This window comes from Syngnathoides biaculeatus, chromosome 7 (assembly GCF_019802595.1).
Source record: "Syngnathoides biaculeatus isolate LvHL_M chromosome 7, ASM1980259v1, whole genome shotgun sequence".
Classification (NCBI taxonomy): domain Eukaryota; kingdom Metazoa; phylum Chordata; class Actinopteri; order Syngnathiformes; family Syngnathidae; genus Syngnathoides; species Syngnathoides biaculeatus.
In genome coordinates, this window is record NC_084646.1 from 5,578,609 (window position 1) to 5,597,339 (window position 18,731).

The window sequence follows — 18,731 nt, forward strand, 5'->3', positions numbered from 1 at the left end:
TACAACCGTTTTTTTTTTTATTATTTGCTGATGAGCATTTTGTGGTTAAAAAAAACGGGGTCCTCCCCGACAGTTACATTTTAATTAAATTACATGGGAACCTTACTTCCTGGTTTTGACCCATTCACTTTGACCGGATTTACGTGTGCGTGTGTGTCATATTTGACAGATGATTTGAAATAAAATCCTTTAAGTCATTTTAAAATGACACTAAAGCACAATTTATATTCTTCAATATATTGGAACCTACGTGCAGTATCAGTGGTTTTTGTTGCTTTGCCGAGGAATAAAAGGGTTCTGAAAATGTCATCTTAAAAAAAAGGGGGGGGGGTTCTGCAAAAACAGCTTAGGAACTGCTGTATTAAATGAACTCTTGTTGAGATCCACTCAACCGGTACTCGTCAACTAGTTCAGGTTTACCTCACTAGTATGACGTAGTTGTCCTATTATGTCAGGAGTCCTAATGATGAGGACGAAGAGCCTGGTTAGTTTATTGGCCACCAAAACTGAAGTCGCCGAAAGCAGGTACCCGCCATCTTGATACTCCCAAAACAACCATGCCGACCTTCGTGTTAATCGCCAATTTCGTAGCTGTGAGAAAAAAATTCCACAGGTAAGTCAGAAAGTTTGTTTGTAAATTTTTTTTGTGTAATTTTCTAATGATCTTAATTCACTTGAACAAAGTTTTGTTTACAGTTGTTGTTGTTCACTGTTCACTCTCTTGCTTCTTCTTTATAGGCCGACGTTTTTTCACAAAAAAAGCAATGTCAAAATTTTCCCAAACTTCACCAGTGGATAAGCAAGAAAGTGAAAGTTTTGATGAATTTTCATAATACAAAACTCAGAAAATTGAATTTGATTTTCAAATTGCGAGGAAACAAGTTGAAATTTTCTGTGTGAAATAGGACGTCGCAGAGACAACAAATGAACAATGCGTTTAGCATGTACTTTCCCATTGCGAGTTCATATTTCCAAAAATATATCTGATTGACTTGAAATTTAATGTTTTTATGACAAAAAATGATTAGTTTTTTGCTTGGGGGCACACAAGATTACAATGCTTCCCAGCGTATTTTGGAAAAGTTAACATGTCACGGAAATCGGGCCCAAGCTAAAAAAAAAATGGTTTCTTGGTAGTTACGGTGTTCTATGTCTTTCCTTTGCACTTAGCCTTTTTGGGCTTACCAAAAATCCTTCATGTTACGAGAACTGAAAAAAATGTAAAGCTCACACGACCAGTTTGAATTCTACATGCCAAACTTTTGAGGAAAACCCCCGCCATAATCCAACCTGTGAACCGTGTCCTCCACACATTTTGGGAGTACCAAGATGGCGGCCAACTCGTTTCAACCAATCGACATACCGCTAGATATGTATGCGCTACCCAGTCTTTTCCTTTTTTTTTCGATCAGTGCGTGAAACCCCCGTTTCCAAGATGGCTGCACCCATAAGTCCTGCCTTCTCCTCTCGGAAAAACATTCCCAAATGTGAGCTGAGAGACCCCGAGTTCAAAGTCCAAAACAATGTGATTCAAGTCAAAAGTATGTTATAACCTAGTTATAAATCCATACGATGTGATGGCAACCATAGAATTAAAAATGGCGTTAGCTCACTGTAGTCTTCAGCCGTTGCTACGCGGTCCTTAAAACTACGGAATAAATGCGAAAAAAAGCATTCCATAGTAACAGCGGAGAGGAAGTACAGTATTCCATTTTGGTTATTGGACGTTAATTTTGCGACCTGCTCGCTGACATGACCTTCCCAAAAGGCCCGTGTGTATTTTGGCAGTTGTTAGCGGCCTGCCGAGTCTGATAAGAAGCGCGCGTCCCCGCGTGCGCCACGTTGTCAGAGCAGAGAGAACCCCCAGCGAACATGTCGGGACTCAACGCCTCTCTGGGCTACTTCCTGGCCTGCGTGGTTCTGGCGGCCTCCACGCGGACCCTGCTGAAAAAGCGGCCCCGGCTCGGCTTCCTCTCGGAGTTGGCGTCGTCGTTCATGCTGGTGGCCTGCAGGATGGAGGTGCAAACCATCGTGGAGGTGGGCGAGTGGGCCGGGGGCTTGGGCCCGGACGTCACCTTGACCGTGTTGTCGGCGGTGCTGCTGGTGCACGGCGCCGTCTGCGGGGATCATTCGGGGAACCCCGGCCTGAGCGTCACGAGGTTCCTCCAGCTGGAGGCGGCGGGCGCCGCCACCGCCCTGGCCGTCGGCTGCCACTTCCTGGGGGCCCACCTGGCCACGCTGGCGGCCCAGTACTACTGGAGCCTGGAGCTGACCGACATGCACATGATCAAGAACCTGATGAGCAGTGACTGCAGCACCTCGCTGCTGGTCTCGCCGACGCAGGGCTTCTTCACCGAGGGGGTGTGCGCGCTCGTCTTTCACCTGGTGCACCTCTTCCTGAGACGGAGGGCCGCGCTCATCCGGGTGCTGTCCACAGCGGCGCTGCTCACCTTCATGTCACACGCAGGTATGCGGGTGTATGTAGAAAAAAAAAAAAAACAATAATAATAATAATAATAGGCACAAAAAGTCATTTCATTTTTTCATCAAAGTCAAAATGATAAAAATAAAAAAATATATATTACGGATAATAAACTATATGTATAAATAAAAATTACATGTATATATGTTGATACATATATAATTTTATTTGATTTATATACATATATATATATATTTTTTTTTAACAGTATGAAATTGAGTGGGTAAATTGTTAGAGGAGAGGGAAATAAAGTATATCTGATTTACCGTAATTTCATTTTCACAATTAATTCATTGTTATCAGTTTATTAGTAGTAGTATTAATTTTGTAATTTTTCCACACGCTTTCAACCACGTGGCTTATGCGCCAATGCGGCTAATTTGTGCATTTTTTTTTTTTTTGTAACGGCCGCAAGGGGGCACTCGAGCAGAAAAAGGTAAGAGTGAGACCGGTGGAATACATGTGCCGAGGAAGTGACTTTTACCAGTACTTTTTTTTTTTTTAAACCCTGTGGTAGCGTGTCGCTGCTGTGTTTCAGTGATTTTTATCGGAATGTTTTCTTTTTTTAGTTACCGGCCCTGTTAGCACTGCGCTAGCACCATGCTAGCATGTTGCTGCTGTGTTACCGCCGTGACTCAGTGATTTTTACCGTTTTTTTTTTTAACCGGCCCTGTTAGCGCTGCGCTCGCGGTGTGCTAGCGTGTTGCTGCTGTGTTACTGGCGTGTCTCAGTGATATTTATCAGTAAGTTTCAGTTAGCGTTAGTGCTAGCTTTAGTTGTTAGCACTAGCTTTAGCACAGCACTAGCGCCCCACTAGTGTGAAACTCTTTATGTGTACCGTCTTTCTTTGTAAATATCTCGTGTTTCAATGGGGGCACTTGTGGCTTTTACACGGCTGCGCCGTATGCATGTACCAAATGGTATTTCCTTTACAAATGTACTGGGTGAGGCTTACAACCAGGTGCGCTCTGTAGGCCGGGAATTACGGTAAAAATAATCACATTGATCTTTTACCTCCCTGCACTACACACGGAGCAAAAAAAAAGGAAGATTTTCCATTTTTCACATTTTCATGACACAATAATGTATTTGTCCTTTTGCAGCCAAAGGTTACACATCAGCTTACGTCAACCCCTCGCTAGCTTACGGGCTGACTTTCCACTGTCCGGGATTCACTTTCACCGAATACGCTCTCGTCTACTGGCTGGCCCCCTTCACAGGTAAGCTGCACACTATGGGAAAAGTGTCCAGTTTTTGGACCGTTTACCCACCAAATCGAGTGAAAAAAAAAAAAAAAATGGACACAAGAGACTCTTTGTGCTCTCCAGGAATGATCTTGGCCCTCCTCCTGTACATGGGCCACATCCCAAGGATCTTTGCCAAGAACCTGCTCTACTTTCACAAGACGCGTTTCCGGGTGCGCAAAGGAGGAGAGAAAGAAAAGAAGAAATGAAAGATTTTTTTAATTTGTAATTATTTGAACAATCCGCCTTTCGAAAGGCAACATGACAAAAACAAAAAAAAAAGGTCGCAAAATTCTGGGACCTTTTGCTGGTTGTTTTCAATAAAATAAATATAACAAATCAAATGCATCTTTTTGCAGCCTCTGTCAACAGTTCAAGCCAACATAAAAGTGACTGAAATAAAAAAATTATTTGTCGGTTGTGCTACAATAAAAAAAGAATTTGCAAAATTGCCTTATGTGATTTCATGCTGGCTTCTGCTCTGCGGTGGCAGAACTTGTGCCGGCTTTGGAACAATCAGACCGATCCGGTTTGGTCTTTTTGGGCTGATTTTGTTTTCTGGAGGAATCTTCATCTGTGGGTGGAAAATAAAAAATGTAAGCGTTCCAATGCATGTGAGTACAATTGATTTCATATACAGTCTTTCCTAAGATAGGCGTTTGTTTTAAATACGCAGCGTGTAATTCTTTTAGTTTGATGTTTAGTTTGACAGTAAACCTCAACTGGGGGCAGCACGGAGGGTCAGCTGGAAAGCGTTGGCCTCACAGTTCTGAGGTCGGGGGGTTCAACCCCGGACCCACCTGTGTGGAGTTTGCATGTTCCCCCCGTGCCTGCGTGGGTTTTCTCCGGGCACTCCGGTTTCCTCCCACATCCCAAGAACATGCAACATTGATTGGACACCCTAAATTTCCCCTAGGTGTGATTGCGAGTGCGGCTGTTTGTCTCGATGTGCCCTGCGATTGCCTGGCAACCAGTTGAGGGTGTACCCTGCCCGTTGACAGCTGGGATAGGCTCCAGCACACCCCGCGACCTTTGTAAGGATAAGCAGCTAAGAAAATGGATGGATGGATAAACTTCAGCTGTCCCCTCATTAGTCAAGGTGCTGCTCTATATTTAAATTAAATATATTTTAAAATGAGTTCTTACCCGGTTGTTTTTGCTGTGGCTGAGCTTGAGCTTCAGGGCGGTCCTGCCACAAGCAATAATCCGGGTCGTTCAATAGCTTCTTGCTCCGCTTGCAGCAGAGACAGCGCTGCACCGTGAAGCAACTCTTTTTGCCCCTTTTCCCTGGCAGGAACGCAGCCGCGGTAAAAGTTACTAGTGGTGAACGTCTTCCAGGTTGACGGATTCCTTTTAGGTGAAAAGGAAATGTGAACTGCGGCTTACGTTGTTGTCTGGTTGTTGTCGTTACACCCGGGATGAGCAGGGAGCAACACTTCTTGCATATTGTTCTTTTCACAGATGGATCCCTGCAGAAATAAAAATGACACTTAAGATGGAATATTAGTATACGCTGGGATATTTTTGTAAAAAAAAAAAAAAAAAAAAAAAAAAAAAAAAGTGTATACAATATTTGAACGGGGGAACATTTTTTGAGGAAAAAGTATACTTACAAGGGGGAAAAAAATTCATTTCAAATAAAGGAAATACTTGTTTTATAATTCAGATGAAAACATTTTAAGGAAAAAAAATGTGGTTTCAGGAACAAAAATATTTTTTTTAGACAAAAACAAATTTTCAAAATACATTTTTAAGGAAAATTGATTTGAGAAAAAACAATTCACACATCTTTGAAGAAAAATAGTTGTCCATTTTGGATTTTAAAAAGCTGTGTATTTGAGTAAAAATGTATTTTTTTTAATACATACAAATGACATTTTGGCGGGGAAAAAAGTTGATAGTTTTAGCGAAAGGTTTATTTTTTGGGAGGGTGAAGTGATTTTCAAGGAAATATTTTTCACATAAAATGGGGGGGCTGAGAATCTAAAAATTAAGACTTCAAAATTTGCATGTCATGAAGAAATAAGTCCTGTATTGTTGAGGCAAGAAAATGACATTTTTGAGAAGTGCAAATTAAGAAAAAAAGTTTGAGATTAATAGTCATATTTTGGAGGGGAAAAGTGTAAGATTTAAGAAAATTGTATACATGGGGTGGGCGGGCTGTTAAACGCACTTCTGACAGTAATTAAATAAAAATCATCTACATACTGTACAGGAAATGACTTTGCCTTCCAAATAATGTAAAAAAAAAAAAGAAAATAAATCAAATCATAAGAGTATGTTTTCTGGAGTTACTTACTGGCGCAGAACAAGACGTTTGGCGATGGTCCGCTGAGTAAAGCAGTAGAAACGAGCCAGCTCCACATTTTCAGGGTTTTGGGACAAAACGCAATGAGCAGCCTGTCGAAATCGAGGACAGATTTGGGCTAAATTCGGAAATTCACTCCAAGCGTGCTCAGAGCGACCGGAAAGTCGAACAGCGCTGACACATTCAAGATGGCGGACTTATTGACGTATCCCGTAACCAATGGCCAACAGGCGAAATCGAAATTAATCGAAAATACAGCACAATGTGATATTCTGACCACTATACTCTCAAGAGTGCAGTGAGAGAGTGAGAATAGTATTCTCACTTTCTCACTGTATTCACGACTGAATTTCCGAACGTACGTAATGACACACTGGGAAGGAAAATCATAGTTAGCTATTAGCGGTTTGCTAACACCAATCTTTGCACTCACCTGGTAAAGATAATTTAGTCTTTGGTAGGCTTCTTTATCCTTCACCTGTCCAGACATTACACGTCAATACAGTATCTGTACTCTGAAATCAACGAAGAATTAAAATTGGAAGTCTTTTTTCCGTAGCCGTGCACCAGCTGCCTTTTCATTGCCTCTTCGTCGTACATAGAACGTCCGGGTATTTATTTCAAAATAAAACCGCTAAGCTGAAGAGCGAAGAGAACTTCAAAATAATGTATTATTTTAACAGTAAGGTGAAAAGACAATTCTTTCGAGCTGAAACTTGGTATATTACAGCACCCCATTTTGTTTCATACACAATAAGTTTTCGCATGGATAAGTTTAGTCAACATTCCATTTTCAATATCTCGAGCAGCATGAATGGTAAAACAATGGCTGTAGTGTCATTTTATAACAACCATTTCTGAGATGCTTATCCTCACAAAGGTGGCGGGGGTGGGGGGGGCGCTGGAGCCTATCCCAGCTATCATCGCGCAGGGTACACCTTAGACTGGTTGCTCAGCACGGGGAGAACATGCAAACTCCACAGAGGAGGGCCCGGGATTTGAACCGCGAACCTCAGAACAGTGAGCCCAACAGTCCAACCAGTTGAAATTGCAGGTGCCCAATTAATGTTGCATGTTTTTGGGATGTGGGAGGAAACCAGAGCGCCCAGAGAAAACCCACGCCGGCATGGGTAGAACATGCAAATTACATACAGGCGGGTCCGGGATTGAACCCGGGACCTCAGAACTGTGATGCCAAAACTTTACCAGCTGCCGTTAAGTGGACACTCTAAATTGTCCCTAAGTGTGATTCTAAGTGCAGGTGTTTGTCTCGATGTGGCCTGTTAGTGGCTGGCAACCAGTTCAGGGAGTACCCCGCCTCCTGCTCATTGACAGCTGGGATAAGCTCCAGTACTCCCCGTGACCTTTGTGAGGATAAGCGGCTAAGAAAATAAATGGATGTAAATTGCAGATGCAGAAATGAGAGTATGCGTTGATCCATTGTAATCACAATTGTGGAAGTAATCGCCGGATGGGTTGGACACAAATGAGATACGTGCGGTTACGATTTTTTTTTTTTCCCACTTTTAATATCAACAATAGAGAGGAAAATATAAACCCGGTCCATGTAATATGAACTTTCCTGTAAGGTGCACCTCTGCTATCAAAGGACTAACGTGGTACAGTGAACGTGTGTGAACTCAACAGAAAGACGCCGTCGTGCTCTTGAATTGTTTCCTATAAAAGCAGACGAATGAAATAGAACAAGAGATGGAAAGAGAGAGAGAGAGAGAGAGAGAGAGAAAGACATTCAAGTATCAAAAGAACTAAAAAGGCGCTGACAGAGCGGAGAAAAGGTCAAATTACAAAAAGGGTAGTAGAAATCACAGTGGGGAAGGGACACACACACACGCAAATCAACAATACATTAGGCAACACTTTTGCATTTGTTTAAGGCAGTCGATTAAAAAAAAAAAAAAAAAAAAAGACAATAACGCTAAAAACTAGAACAAGGCATCATCTTCATTAAATACAAGCCCAGTCCTAACCAGAGTTTGTCACACTTCATATGGACAGCGAATCGTGTGTGTGTTTCGTGCTTGACATTTTTGGTCTTCTTCACAGTGATGATTTATTTTTTTTTTTTTTCATTTCATTTCATTGTTTTACTTTCAGTCTGGCACAAATTTGAAATGGATGGTATGTGGCGCGTGTGCGGTCTTCTAACGATTGCCTTTCATGGCCTCCTTGGCGGCCAGGATGAGCGGCGTCAGGCTGGATAGCGGCTTGGCTAGCTTCAGGAAGGGATGCTGCAGCCGAAAACAAACAAAAAACGACAAAGAGCACAAATTAAAAAGGTGCAAGAGGAGATTAGCGGTCACTTCACAACCCCCCCATCCCTTTTTTTTTTTTTTTTTTGTTACGGGGCCAGTCCTTTAAATGAGCAACACATTTTCACATGGGCTCCATTCTGTTCTTTAACTGGGCCCACCGAGCATTTACATTATCGAATAGTTTAATGGGTTAATTCTATTTTTTTTCCACTTCAAATAGCTCAATTACAATATTGTATTAATGTAATAACAAGGCATTGCAATAAAAAAAATCCTAAATATATTAAATGTAACCAAACAATTTGTTAATTGTAATTGAATCAGTTTTGTACAACTGTAAAATTCATAAATACATTAAATTTAATGAAACATTTTGTTGATAATTGAATCAATTTTGTACAACGTTAAAATTCATGAATACATTAAATGTAATGAAATAATTTGTCATTTAATCAATTTTGTACAACTGTAAAATTCATAAACCCATCAAATGTAATTAAATAATTGGTTGTCATTGAATCAATCTTGGACAACTGCAAAATTAATAAAAACATTATATGTAATCAAACAATTTGTTAATTGTAATTTAATAAATTACGTACAACTGTAAAATAGATAAATACGTTAAATTCAATTAAACAATTTGTCAATAATAATTGAATCAATTTTGTACAACTGTAAAATTCATAAATACAATCAATGTAATTAATTTGTTAATTTTAATTGAATCAATTTTGTACAACTATAAAATTCATGAAAACATTACATTTAATTAAACAATTTGTTCATTGTAATTGAATCTATTTTGTACAACTGTAAAATTCATAAATACATTAAATGTAATTAAACAATTTAATTGCAATTGAATTAAAGTTGTCCAACTGCATAATTCATAAATACATGAAATATAATCAAAACATGTTAGTTGTCATTGAATCAATTTTGTACAACCGTAAAATTCATAAATACATTAAATGTAATTATTTTTTTAATTGTCATTCAATCAATTTTGTACAACTGTACAATTTATAAATACATTAAATGTAATCAAACATTTATTGTAATAGAATCAATTTTTTACAACTGTAAAATTCATAAATACATTAAATATGACTAAACAATTTGTTAATTGTAATTGAATCAATTTTGTACAACTGTACAAATTTGAAAAAAATAAATAAATAAATTAAAATCAACCATTGTAAATACTATTCAAAAATTGCTGTGTTTTCAGCATGTTGAGCCCCTCCCGAAAAGCAGCCGCTTTTGTCAAGATTATGAAAGTGGGGCCCGAACCACAAAGGTCCATTTTGGCAGGGAATCGTTCAGTCACCTGCAGGAGCTCTTTGCCGCCGCCTCGCTTCTCCACGTCCATCTCCAGGCATCGGTTGAGGAAGTCCCGGAAGACCGGCGACAGCTTCTCGGGGTTCTGCAGCTCAGGCGTCCCGTTGGTGGCGATCAGATACAAGGCCTGTGAGGCGGGAACACGCCACAGTGCGACAAGCTGAGCAAAATCACGTCAAACCGACAAAGGCGCCGCTCTGGCCCAAGTGCAGCGTGGGAAGCAATGACCAAGGAGAAATCACTCCATGGATAAAGGATGTTAAAAAAGGAATCTCATTCAATTTTTCACATTATAGTCCACTTAAACGCAGGATTTTTTAAATGTTGTGTCTTCATTACGGTACATTTCACAACATGCTATATAACGCCACTTTGCGTCTAAATGCCGGATGGTCTCTCATGTCTCCGATCTCCTCTGTGTGAAATGTCCTTGTACTCACTCGTAGCGGGTTCTCGTTCAGGTAGGGGGGCTCTCCCTCCACCATCTCGATGGCCATGATACCCAGCGACCAGATGTCCACTTTGGGCCCGTAGGCCTTGCGGGTCACCACCTCAGGGGCCATCCAGTAGGGCGTTCCCACCATGGTGCTGCGCTTGCTCTGCTCCGGAGTGATCTGGGCGCAGAAGCCGAAGTCGGCTGCCGAGGGGATGCCGCACGTTTACGTACACACGTGTCACACTTCTCAACCGTTACTGTGTTGTGTGAGACAATCGGGTGGGAATGTATCCCGTTTCACACAGTTGCTGAAACAGACCTTTACCAGAATGGGAACCTTTACCGTAATTTCCGGGCTACAACCAGCGACTCTTTTCGCACGCTTTCAACCATGCGGTTTATGCGGTGATGCGGCTAATTTGTGTAATTTTTCTAACGGCCGCAAGGGGGCACACAAGCGGAAAAGGTAAGAATGAGACCGGTGGAATATATATCTCGAGGAAGTGACTTTTACCAACCGTGTTAGCACTGAGCTAGCGTTAGCGCGGTGCTAGCGTGTTGCTGCTGTGTTACTGGCTGGTCTCAGTGATATTTAATAGTAAGTTTTATTTTAATTGGCCCTGTTAGCATTAGCGCACCGCTAGCATGTTGCTGCTGTGTTACTGCCGTGACCCAGTGATTTTTAACAGTATTTTTTTTTAACCGGCCCTGTTAGCACTGCGTTAGCGATAGCGGTGGGCTAGCGTGTTGCTGCTGTGTTACTGGCATGTCTCAGTGATATTTACCAGTAAGTTTTATTTTAACCTCCCCTGTTAGTGTAGCTTTAGCGCGGCACTAACGTTAGTGCGCCGCGAGTGTTAAACTCTGTGTACCATCTTTCTTTGTAAATATCTCGTGTTTCAGTGCAGGTTATAATGTGGGCACTTGCGGCTTTTACACACCTGCGGCATATGTACTGTATGTACCAAATGGTATTTGCTTTACAAATGTACTCGGTGAGGTGCGCTTTGTAGGCCGGGAATTAAGGTAATTGCTTTGGCTCAATAAAGACTGGCAGCATAATAACAAACTTCCTTAACAACTCACTGAGCTTGACAGAGCCGTCCATGCCGAGCAGCACGTTGTCGCTTTTAATGTCTCTGTGGATGACTTGGTTGGCGTGCAGGAAGTCCAACGCTTGTAAACACTGCAGGGAGAAAGGTGGGGGCTAACTGTTATTCTTATTACTCATTATTTTTTTCCATTTATTACCGACGTGCGACGGCACACCTCTCTGCACACGGCGGCAATTTGGGCTTCGTCCATGCACGTCTCCGTGACCACGTCGGTGAGTGAGCCGCCCGCCAGGTACTCCATCACCACAAACAGCTCCTCCCCCATCAGGAAACTAAAATACATAGTTTTATCGCATGAGATACTCTTTTGAACGTCGGATATTATCCGGTGTGACTGTCACCTGTCGAGGAAGTTGACTATGTTGGGGTTCTTGAGCTCCTTCATCACCAGGATCTCGTTGATGATCAGCTCCTTCTTGGGCTGCTTTTGGAGGTTGATCTGTTTAATGGCCACCTACGTGTACACGGGGAACATCAATACTTTAATCTTACACATCTAATTGTTTGTGTTCCGTAGTGGTGATTATATATAGAGTAACTCCCGATAGTTACACATCAATGTAATTTCAGTATGCCTGACATCTTGAAGAGACGAGAAAAAAAACAAATACACGGTTGTAGATGACCTCAACATCCGACAGGAACATCTTCCAATTATTTATGATGATCTGTATGGATATGTACTTTAAATAACTCTTTTTGAATGAAATTAAAAATGCTGGATCTCAGGTACAACATATGCAAGTGCATGTTACACCAAATAAAACTGTGACCCGTGTTTTGCTTAAAGAAGGAAAAAAACGTGGACATGACGTACTTTTGGATTTTCTAAAATATTCCCCATCATATGAACCAATGAGGTACTACTTTGCCACGAGTAATATGACGTTGTGGTCGAATACTAGGGTAATCACTGTCATTTCCGGCCTACAAGCCGCAAATTTTTTCACACGCTTTCAACCCTGCGGTTTATGCAGTGATGCGGCTAATTTGTAAATTTTTCCTAACGGCCGCAAGGGGGCACTCGAGCGGAAAAGGTAAGCATTAGACCGGTGGAATATATGTGCCGAGGAAGTGACCTTTACCGACCCTGTTAACGCTGCGCTAGCATGAGCGCTGTGCTACCGTGTTGTTGCTGTATTACTGGCATGTCTCAGTTATATTTACCGTTCAGTTTTATTTTAACCGGCCCTGTTAGCGTTAGGGCTAGCATTAGCACTCGCTTCAGCTACGCGCAAGCATTAAACTCTTTCTGTGTACCGTCTTTGTAAATATTTCGTGTTTCAATGTGGGCAGTTGCGACTTTTACACAGCTGCAGCGAATGAATGTACCAAATGGTATTTCCTTTACAATGTACTCGGTGAGGCTTGTAACCAGCTGCGCTCTGTATGCCAGAAATTACGGTATCAGTTGTCCTCAGTATTTTTATGGTTTTGAATGACAAATCAGTCACAATATGCTTTACTGTATTTGCGCTTCTTACCTCTTGTCCCGTGGCAACGTCTATGGCAGTGAAGACTGTTCCAGAAGCTCTGTCAGGGCAGACAAATAACACATTAATCACACACCATTCAGCACAATGCATTTACATCCTATGGGAGTGATTCAAATGAGGTACCGCAGTACTCAATCTCGTCAAACATAGTTCACAGTTCGGTATACGTCTTGATTTGAGAGTCACAAGTCAGCTCACGTTTCGTACAGTAAACCACATGCGCAGTACTACATGCTCAAATTAAAAGACTAACAAAAAAATGGATATCATCAAATAAATATTCAGTAATACAGAAAGTGCCTATAAGAGGATGATAGTTTTTAATTGAAGCGTAGGGACAATTCATAGGAGTCCCAGGAGATTCAGACAGCTTTAAAATATATATAAATAATAGCAAAAAAAAAAATGTGGTTCTACTTTGTAGAGTTCACTTATCACCATGATAAATTATATGAGACCTGTGTGGTTTTAGGCCGCTGGAACGGAATAATCATGCGACTAATACGCGACTCACCCCTGCCCAATTTTCTCATATCTGGTGTATTTCTTCTTGGGGTCGCCAATGCTGACTATAGTTCCTATGAAGGAGAAAGGAGAGAGTGAAATGGGAATTCTTTCTTTTTTCTTTTCCAAGTGAGTCATGACGGGGGGGTGAGAATGAGGTTTACTCAGTTTGTCCATGATCTCCTCGTCTGACATCTTGCCCTTCTTCTTTTGTCTGTCGGCGGCCTTGGACGCCGCATCGCCGTCCGTGCTCAGGCTGGGCGCGGGGAGGGGGTCGATGACGGAGCGCGTGTACACCTGGGCCACCCAAAAAGTTCAGGAAAAAAAAATTTAAAAAAATGAACACAGGAAATACAGTTCATTTTACAATCCCAGCTGTCATTGTTGTCGCCTTACACTCTTGGTATGTTCTGGTCGGGGAGCCACGGCGGGAGGCGGGGCTTCATCGTCATCGTCGTCGTCAATGTCTTTGATGGTCGGAGATGTTGGCTCAGCGCCTTTTTTGACTGGCTGGATTCAAGCAAAGGAAAAGAGACCAAGGTTATTATTTGATTTTTAAATATATTATTATCATCTATTTATTTTATTATTTTTTTATCTATTTATTATTTTTTTGTTAATATTTATTTTTTCTGTTTGTCCTAATCATTTTTCAGCACATAATAGCATTAGCATAAATATTTGTCTCCTAGCACTCTCAATTATAGTTTCAATATACTTACAGACTGTGGCCCTGGAGTGAATGCTTCTTTTTCTGCAAATGAACAAAAATAAAATTGCTTTACAACTTTTTGTCATGTGATATGAGTTTGAACGTATCCTGCGTTAAGGACTACGCATACACGGACTACTCGGGATGGCTCGTGTTGGCAGACTAACCAGAAGATGAGAAGCTGAGGTACTTCTGCCGCCCGTTGCCTGTGGAGTCGTAGAACTTGAGGACGTCCAGCACGGCCTGCGGGTTCTTCTTCTGCTCCGACTTGGTGATGTTGGAGGTCTGGAGTAGCCGAGCCCACTGCTCCGGCATCCCCTGAAAAGTGGAACAACACGGACGTATTTCACATCCATGTGTAGTGTTACCCGCCTGTAACACGTTACTTCATCTCTGCCCCACACTATATTTCAGATTGTTTAGCAGGTGTTACAGAGTTATTAATAGTATTAAAGCCTAGCCAGAATTTAGAGTTGTGCACCTATAGTTTAAGTATTAAGTGTTCCCACACTCAAGGGAAATCTTAAAAAAAAAAGAAAAAGAAATATTACCATAATTCCTGGCCTACAAGCCGCGACTGTTTTCATAGCTGCCGGCGCGTTAGCGTTAACAGTGCAGCAATAGCGTTAGCACGCCAGCGCTAGCGTTAAACTCTGTCTTTTTCATTTAAGACAGAGCACTAGGTTTGAGTACAATCCAAGTCAAATGAATACACCCACTCACTTGTAAAGACTACAATATTACTCATGATCTTTCCAAGTAAAAAGTACTCACCCTACTTTACAGGCACAATACGATTCCACTATTTTATCCTGTTGGATTTCAATATGAAGTTTGTGAGGCGTCAAACTTTTTTTGCATCGATCGCCAACCTTTCGCTGTAACTGACATTGCGCCCTGCTCCGTCCAAAATCTTAATTCTGCGTACCTATCCTTGCATTAAATAGTTGAGACCTCTGTCTGACGCATTTGGCAAAAAACATACCGCAATATTATGTGGAATACGCGATAGAGAACCGACTTCAAACCTGTTCTGTTCAGTCGCCATTTTGGAAGCTTGTGGGACACGGCGACTGTAGCTAAGGGGGCGGAGCTTAAGATCGCCAGTCGGAAAGGTCCATTGTTTGAAGGTTTCGGATTACCGCAACATCCGTGTAATTCTCTGTTATCTTGTATTTTGTGTTTTGCATTACATGTTAGCATTAATCTAGATGAAATTATATGGTAGGTGGAACATTTTTTAAAATATTCATATAAAATGAACTTTAATTTGGAGCGACAAACAGCTTGCAGCTAGCAAGCGTCAGGACTTATGTGAAGAACTGGGGCAGGAAGAGAATACTTAAAAAAAGCGTGTTTTTATTTTTTCGATATGTTGTTTTAACTCTGTGAGATGGGGTAAAACTATTGTTTTAAAATCTGGTCCTTATTGTAGGTGGGTCTGGAACAGAACCCCTGCAGTAAACGAGGAGGGTTCAATGTACAAGATTTCACGGTTACGAATGTAAGATTACACCATTACATGGCACAAAAGGTAATAAAAAAAAAAATGTATGACTGAGTTACCTTAGGTTTTTTATAGAATACGCTATGTTTTCACATTAGAAAAAAAATGTGGTTATGGTGCCCCCCGAGGAACAGAGCCATGTTGAAAGTCCAGCCCCCCCCATCGCAATGTGTAGCTCCAAGAAATGGTTCCTACTCACAGTGAACTCCCCCGTGACAGCATCAAAGCCAACATGGATGGTGTGTTCAAAATCGGAGGGTGGCGAAATCTCCGGTCGCTCCTTATCTCGATCTTTCTTTCTTCCGCCTGAAATTGGCAAACGCTGGTTGTAATCGACCCGACGACTATTTATTTTTCCTCCTTTGAAAGCTCTCCTCCCGTTTACCTTTCTCCGCCCCGGAAAAGATGGAGATGATCTTGCTGCGCGGCTTCCTCTCCTCCGGCACCGACGGCAGCGGCTTGGTGCTGTGGTTCGCCGACAGCGAGTCCTTACTGGAGCTGGTGCTGAAGATGGTGCTGCTCATACGGACCGGCGGGGCGGGGGGCTTGTCCTCGGGGTCGCCGTTGTCGCACATTACTCGCGCAAGAGTTTGTTTTTGTTGTTTTCACAGGAGATGAGGAGGAGGGGGCCGGGGGACGGGGCGGGGCGAGGACGGACAGGGCGGCAAGCGGAGAGGGAGGATCACATCAGCATGAAGCACACCTGCGCTCATGCGCCACCGCAGGATGTGCAGGCAGGAAGAACTATACATAAAAAAAAAGAGATCAAAAATATGGTTACACACGATATTTATAGCCAAAGAAAAATAACCTGGAAAAGTACACCCTGGAAGTACTGAAATACAAAAGTTGTTGTGACTTTCAGCTTGTCCCATCAGAAGTCGCGAAGACAATACTGCAAGTAAAAATGAATGTTTATTGTCAAATCTATATAACACCTGTTTTGATGACCTGTGTTGCCTTTTATTTTTTAAATGAAATGACAAATTATTGAACGGCAGAAACTGGTGGTTTTTAGCCTGGGATAAGACAACCCATTTTGCCACGGATGGACAACATTTTGTTAATGTTGCTCATAAATTCTCCATTTGTTCATTCTGTGCGTTATAAATCTCAGACTGTAATCCACAGGTGTCAAACTCAAGGCCCGGGGGGCCAGATCTGGGCCGTCGCATGCTTTTGTATGACCCGTGAAGGCAAATTATGCAAGTCAACATCCATGATTCTTATGAAAATCTGTACGAAAATTTAAAATTGTGAGATAATAAATCATAACATTGAGATACTACAAGTATTTTCTGTGTTACCAAACATAAGCATAGTTGAAAAACACATTATCCTTGGTTTGTGACAAAACAATTTTTATGATTTCACAGTCATAACGGCCCTCCGAGGGAAACCGTAACTACAATCTGGCCCGCGGCAAGAATGACTTTGACACCCCTGCTGTAATCCATAAATCACAATATCAACCACAGTTGAGATTATCTCCATTTCTTTTTTATGTCATGTCATCATTCGCAAAAGGTGAAAAAAAAAGCAGCGAGTCTTTCTTCACAAAGACTAAAGACTTCCTGTATGTTTTCAAAAGTCATCAGAAAAAAAAAATACTCAAGTAGTGTACAGATACGTAGAAAAAAAACTAAGTAAATAAAGTATATTTGTAATTTGTCATCCATTTTTTCCCCCCATACAATATTGTATCATCACGAAACTATTTGCAAAAACACACCCACGGGGTTGAGGCCTGAGACAGCAAGGTAGTAAACCTCTCAAGATGGTACAGATAAAGTTCTGCCTCACATTTGCCATGGTAGCAATAACAGCTAGCTCAAAATGAGATACGACAAGTGTATAAAGTAGTTTTTCAACGCAACACTGTATATCGTGTGTTTAAAAAAATAAGCAATTATAATGGATAATAGGGTATATTTACTGGTTGTCAAAAAGCATCTTACACTAGCCCTAATAACATCACACTTTTAGTGTTTTTTTTTCCTGAATCTGTCACCTTTTTACTGTTCAAGGAAATGTTTGTACGTGAGTTTTAAATTTATATAAAAGTTTATTTGGATCAAAGTTTAGGGCATGCTAAGATTTAACTACGAGCAACTTTAGACGGTGTCAGGTGGACATTTTATTCCACACTAATCGTCAAAATTAACTATATCACATCACAGGAGCATGGCTGAAAAGGAGCCAAACAGATAAGACTGGGGGGGGACTTCCAGTAATAAAACAATTACGAATGACAACAGCAGCTTTAAGGCTGAAACTCTGTCCGTTTTCTTGGGTGGATATTAATAATGTGGTTTATTAAAAAACGAAAAAATTAGCAGGCCCACTCACGGTATAATAGCATTGAGGCAAAAATTAGCTCACATAACTTCATATTAGATAATGGCTGTAATTATCTGGTTTGTTTACTACACAAACCAAACTTTCTCTCTGCATATTTTTTTTTTATGTAATAGTGTTTATTTCAAAGACGATTTGGGATAAAGTGTGCCGTTCTTCTAAGACGGGGCGGACAGCGGGCTAACGTTAGCATCCCTGTTTTAATGGCCAACAAGTGAACGAACTTCAAGCTAACTTTAGCTCGGCTCTAGCACACCCGTTAGCTAACATGTGAGCCTAGATAACACCATTTAGCCGACGAGGAACGTTAGCATCTCAACTCCGTTGGCAAAGACGGCGAGTTAGCGGCTAACGGTAATTCCTCCGACAAACCCATTCAAATGTGATAATATAATAGTGACTAAAGACGGAAATAAATATGCTTTTTATTTGGCGGAACAGGCTGGGGTTGGAAGATCAGCCGAGCATCCAGCACAAGTCCGTTCTTTCTCGTCACATTCTTACCGGAGAGCTTCCACGGCGGTTGGAACGCGAACAGAACTCCAAGAGTCCCTCGGTCGAGCCTTCCTCGGTGCTTTAAAAGAGCTTCGTAAGTCCAAGAAAAGTACGGTACTTCATCTGAAACCCGGCCACAAGTGAACTCGAGTAGAAAAACCGGGCGACGATTATTAATAGTGCAACTTATTCATCCCCTTTTATCTTTTTTTGGGGCCTTCGATGATATTTCTGCGATGGCGAAAAGGGGGAAGCGGAACAACCGACTAGTAATGGGCAGTGATGGGAAGTAACGAAGTAGGAAGTACTGTATACTTCTAAGTATACGATAATACTCTACCTAAGTACTCTCCCCCCCCTTTTAAAAAAAAAAAAAAACATTTTCCTGTGACGCTTCTGGTTTCTGTATCTCTTATGCAGCCCGAGGCTTGATAACACTCTGTGGCAAACGTATTTT

General features: G+C 41.5%; 3 protein-coding genes across 5 annotated transcripts; 1 reads left to right on the forward strand and 2 right to left on the reverse strand.

Moving 5' to 3' along the window:
* Nucleotides 1-6: 6 nt before the first annotated feature.
* Nucleotides 7-4,074, forward strand: aqp12 (aquaporin 12). Of its 3 annotated transcripts, XM_061825870.1 has the most exons (4): nucleotides 7-525; nucleotides 592-613; nucleotides 1,789-2,467; nucleotides 3,586-4,074. In XM_061825870.1, exons 3-4 carry the CDS (start codon nucleotides 1,873-1,875, stop codon nucleotides 3,933-3,935), a joined length of 945 nt encoding a protein of 314 aa, XP_061681854.1. In that variant the 5' UTR covers nucleotides 7-525; nucleotides 592-613; nucleotides 1,789-1,872; the 3' UTR covers nucleotides 3,936-4,074. The 3 variants fall into 3 exon arrangements, with proteins under 3 accessions (XP_061681854.1, XP_061681855.1, XP_061681853.1); XM_061825871.1 differs by having other exon boundaries at nucleotides 7-2,467; nucleotides 3,586-3,702; nucleotides 3,811-4,074; XM_061825869.1 differs by having other exon boundaries at nucleotides 7-2,467.
* rpp21 (ribonuclease P 21 subunit) lies at nucleotides 3,926-6,651 on the reverse strand. Its single transcript, XM_061825884.1, has 5 exons — nucleotides 6,468-6,651; nucleotides 6,026-6,126; nucleotides 5,113-5,195; nucleotides 4,873-5,013; nucleotides 3,926-4,300 (listed from the first exon to the last, which is right to left on the reverse strand). Exons 1-5 carry the CDS (start codon nucleotides 6,522-6,524, stop codon nucleotides 4,191-4,193), a joined length of 492 nt encoding a protein of 163 aa, XP_061681868.1. The 5' UTR covers nucleotides 6,525-6,651; the 3' UTR covers nucleotides 3,926-4,190.
* An 874-nt stretch (nucleotides 6,652-7,525) lies between these two features.
* On the reverse strand, nucleotides 7,526-18,423 carry pak2b (p21 protein (Cdc42/Rac)-activated kinase 2b). Its single transcript, XM_061825854.1, has 15 exons — nucleotides 18,284-18,423; nucleotides 15,807-16,165; nucleotides 15,621-15,727; nucleotides 14,082-14,232; nucleotides 13,925-13,956; nucleotides 13,599-13,712; nucleotides 13,367-13,499; nucleotides 13,213-13,276; nucleotides 12,687-12,735; nucleotides 11,544-11,656; nucleotides 11,357-11,474; nucleotides 11,174-11,273; nucleotides 10,092-10,288; nucleotides 9,641-9,778; nucleotides 7,526-8,283 (listed from the first exon to the last, which is right to left on the reverse strand). Exons 2-15 carry the CDS (start codon nucleotides 15,994-15,996, stop codon nucleotides 8,197-8,199), a joined length of 1,593 nt encoding a protein of 530 aa, XP_061681838.1. The 5' UTR covers nucleotides 15,997-16,165; nucleotides 18,284-18,423; the 3' UTR covers nucleotides 7,526-8,196.
* Between the last annotated feature and the right edge of the window lie 308 nt (nucleotides 18,424-18,731).

What these genes read in the sequence shown, in the direction of transcription:
- aqp12 (XM_061825869.1), top strand. Translation starts at nt 1,873, where the DNA reads ATGTCGGGACTCAACGCCTCTCTGGGCTACTTCCTGGCCTGCGTGGTT. An exon ending in CACCTTCATGTCACACGCAG is followed by an intron (nt 2,468 to 3,585) that starts GTATGCGGGTGT and finishes GTCCTTTTGCAG; the next exon opens with CCAAAGGTTACACATCAGCT.
- rpp21 (XM_061825884.1), bottom strand. Translation starts at nt 6,524, where the DNA reads ATGTCTGGACAGGTGAAGGATAAAGAAGCCTACCAAAGACTAAATTAT. An exon ending in GACTAAATTATCTTTACCAG is followed by an intron (nt 6,127 to 6,467) that starts GTGAGTGCAAAG and finishes CGATTTCGACAG; the next exon opens with GCTGCTCATTGCGTTTTGTC. An exon ending in AAACGTCTTGTTCTGCGCCA is followed by an intron (nt 5,196 to 6,025) that starts GTAAGTAACTCC and finishes TTATTTCTGCAG; the next exon opens with GGATCCATCTGTGAAAAGAA.
- pak2b (XM_061825854.1), bottom strand. Translation starts at nt 15,996, where the DNA reads ATGTGCGACAACGGCGACCCCGAGGACAAGCCCCCCGCCCCGCCGGTC. An exon ending in GGACGGCTCTGTCAAGCTCA is followed by an intron (nt 10,289 to 11,173) that starts GTGAGTTGTTAA and finishes TCCCCTCGGCAG; the next exon opens with CCGACTTCGGCTTCTGCGCC. An exon ending in TGAACGAGAACCCGCTACGA is followed by an intron (nt 9,779 to 10,091) that starts GTGAGTACAAGG and finishes CCCGCCTCACAG; the next exon opens with GCCTTGTATCTGATCGCCAC.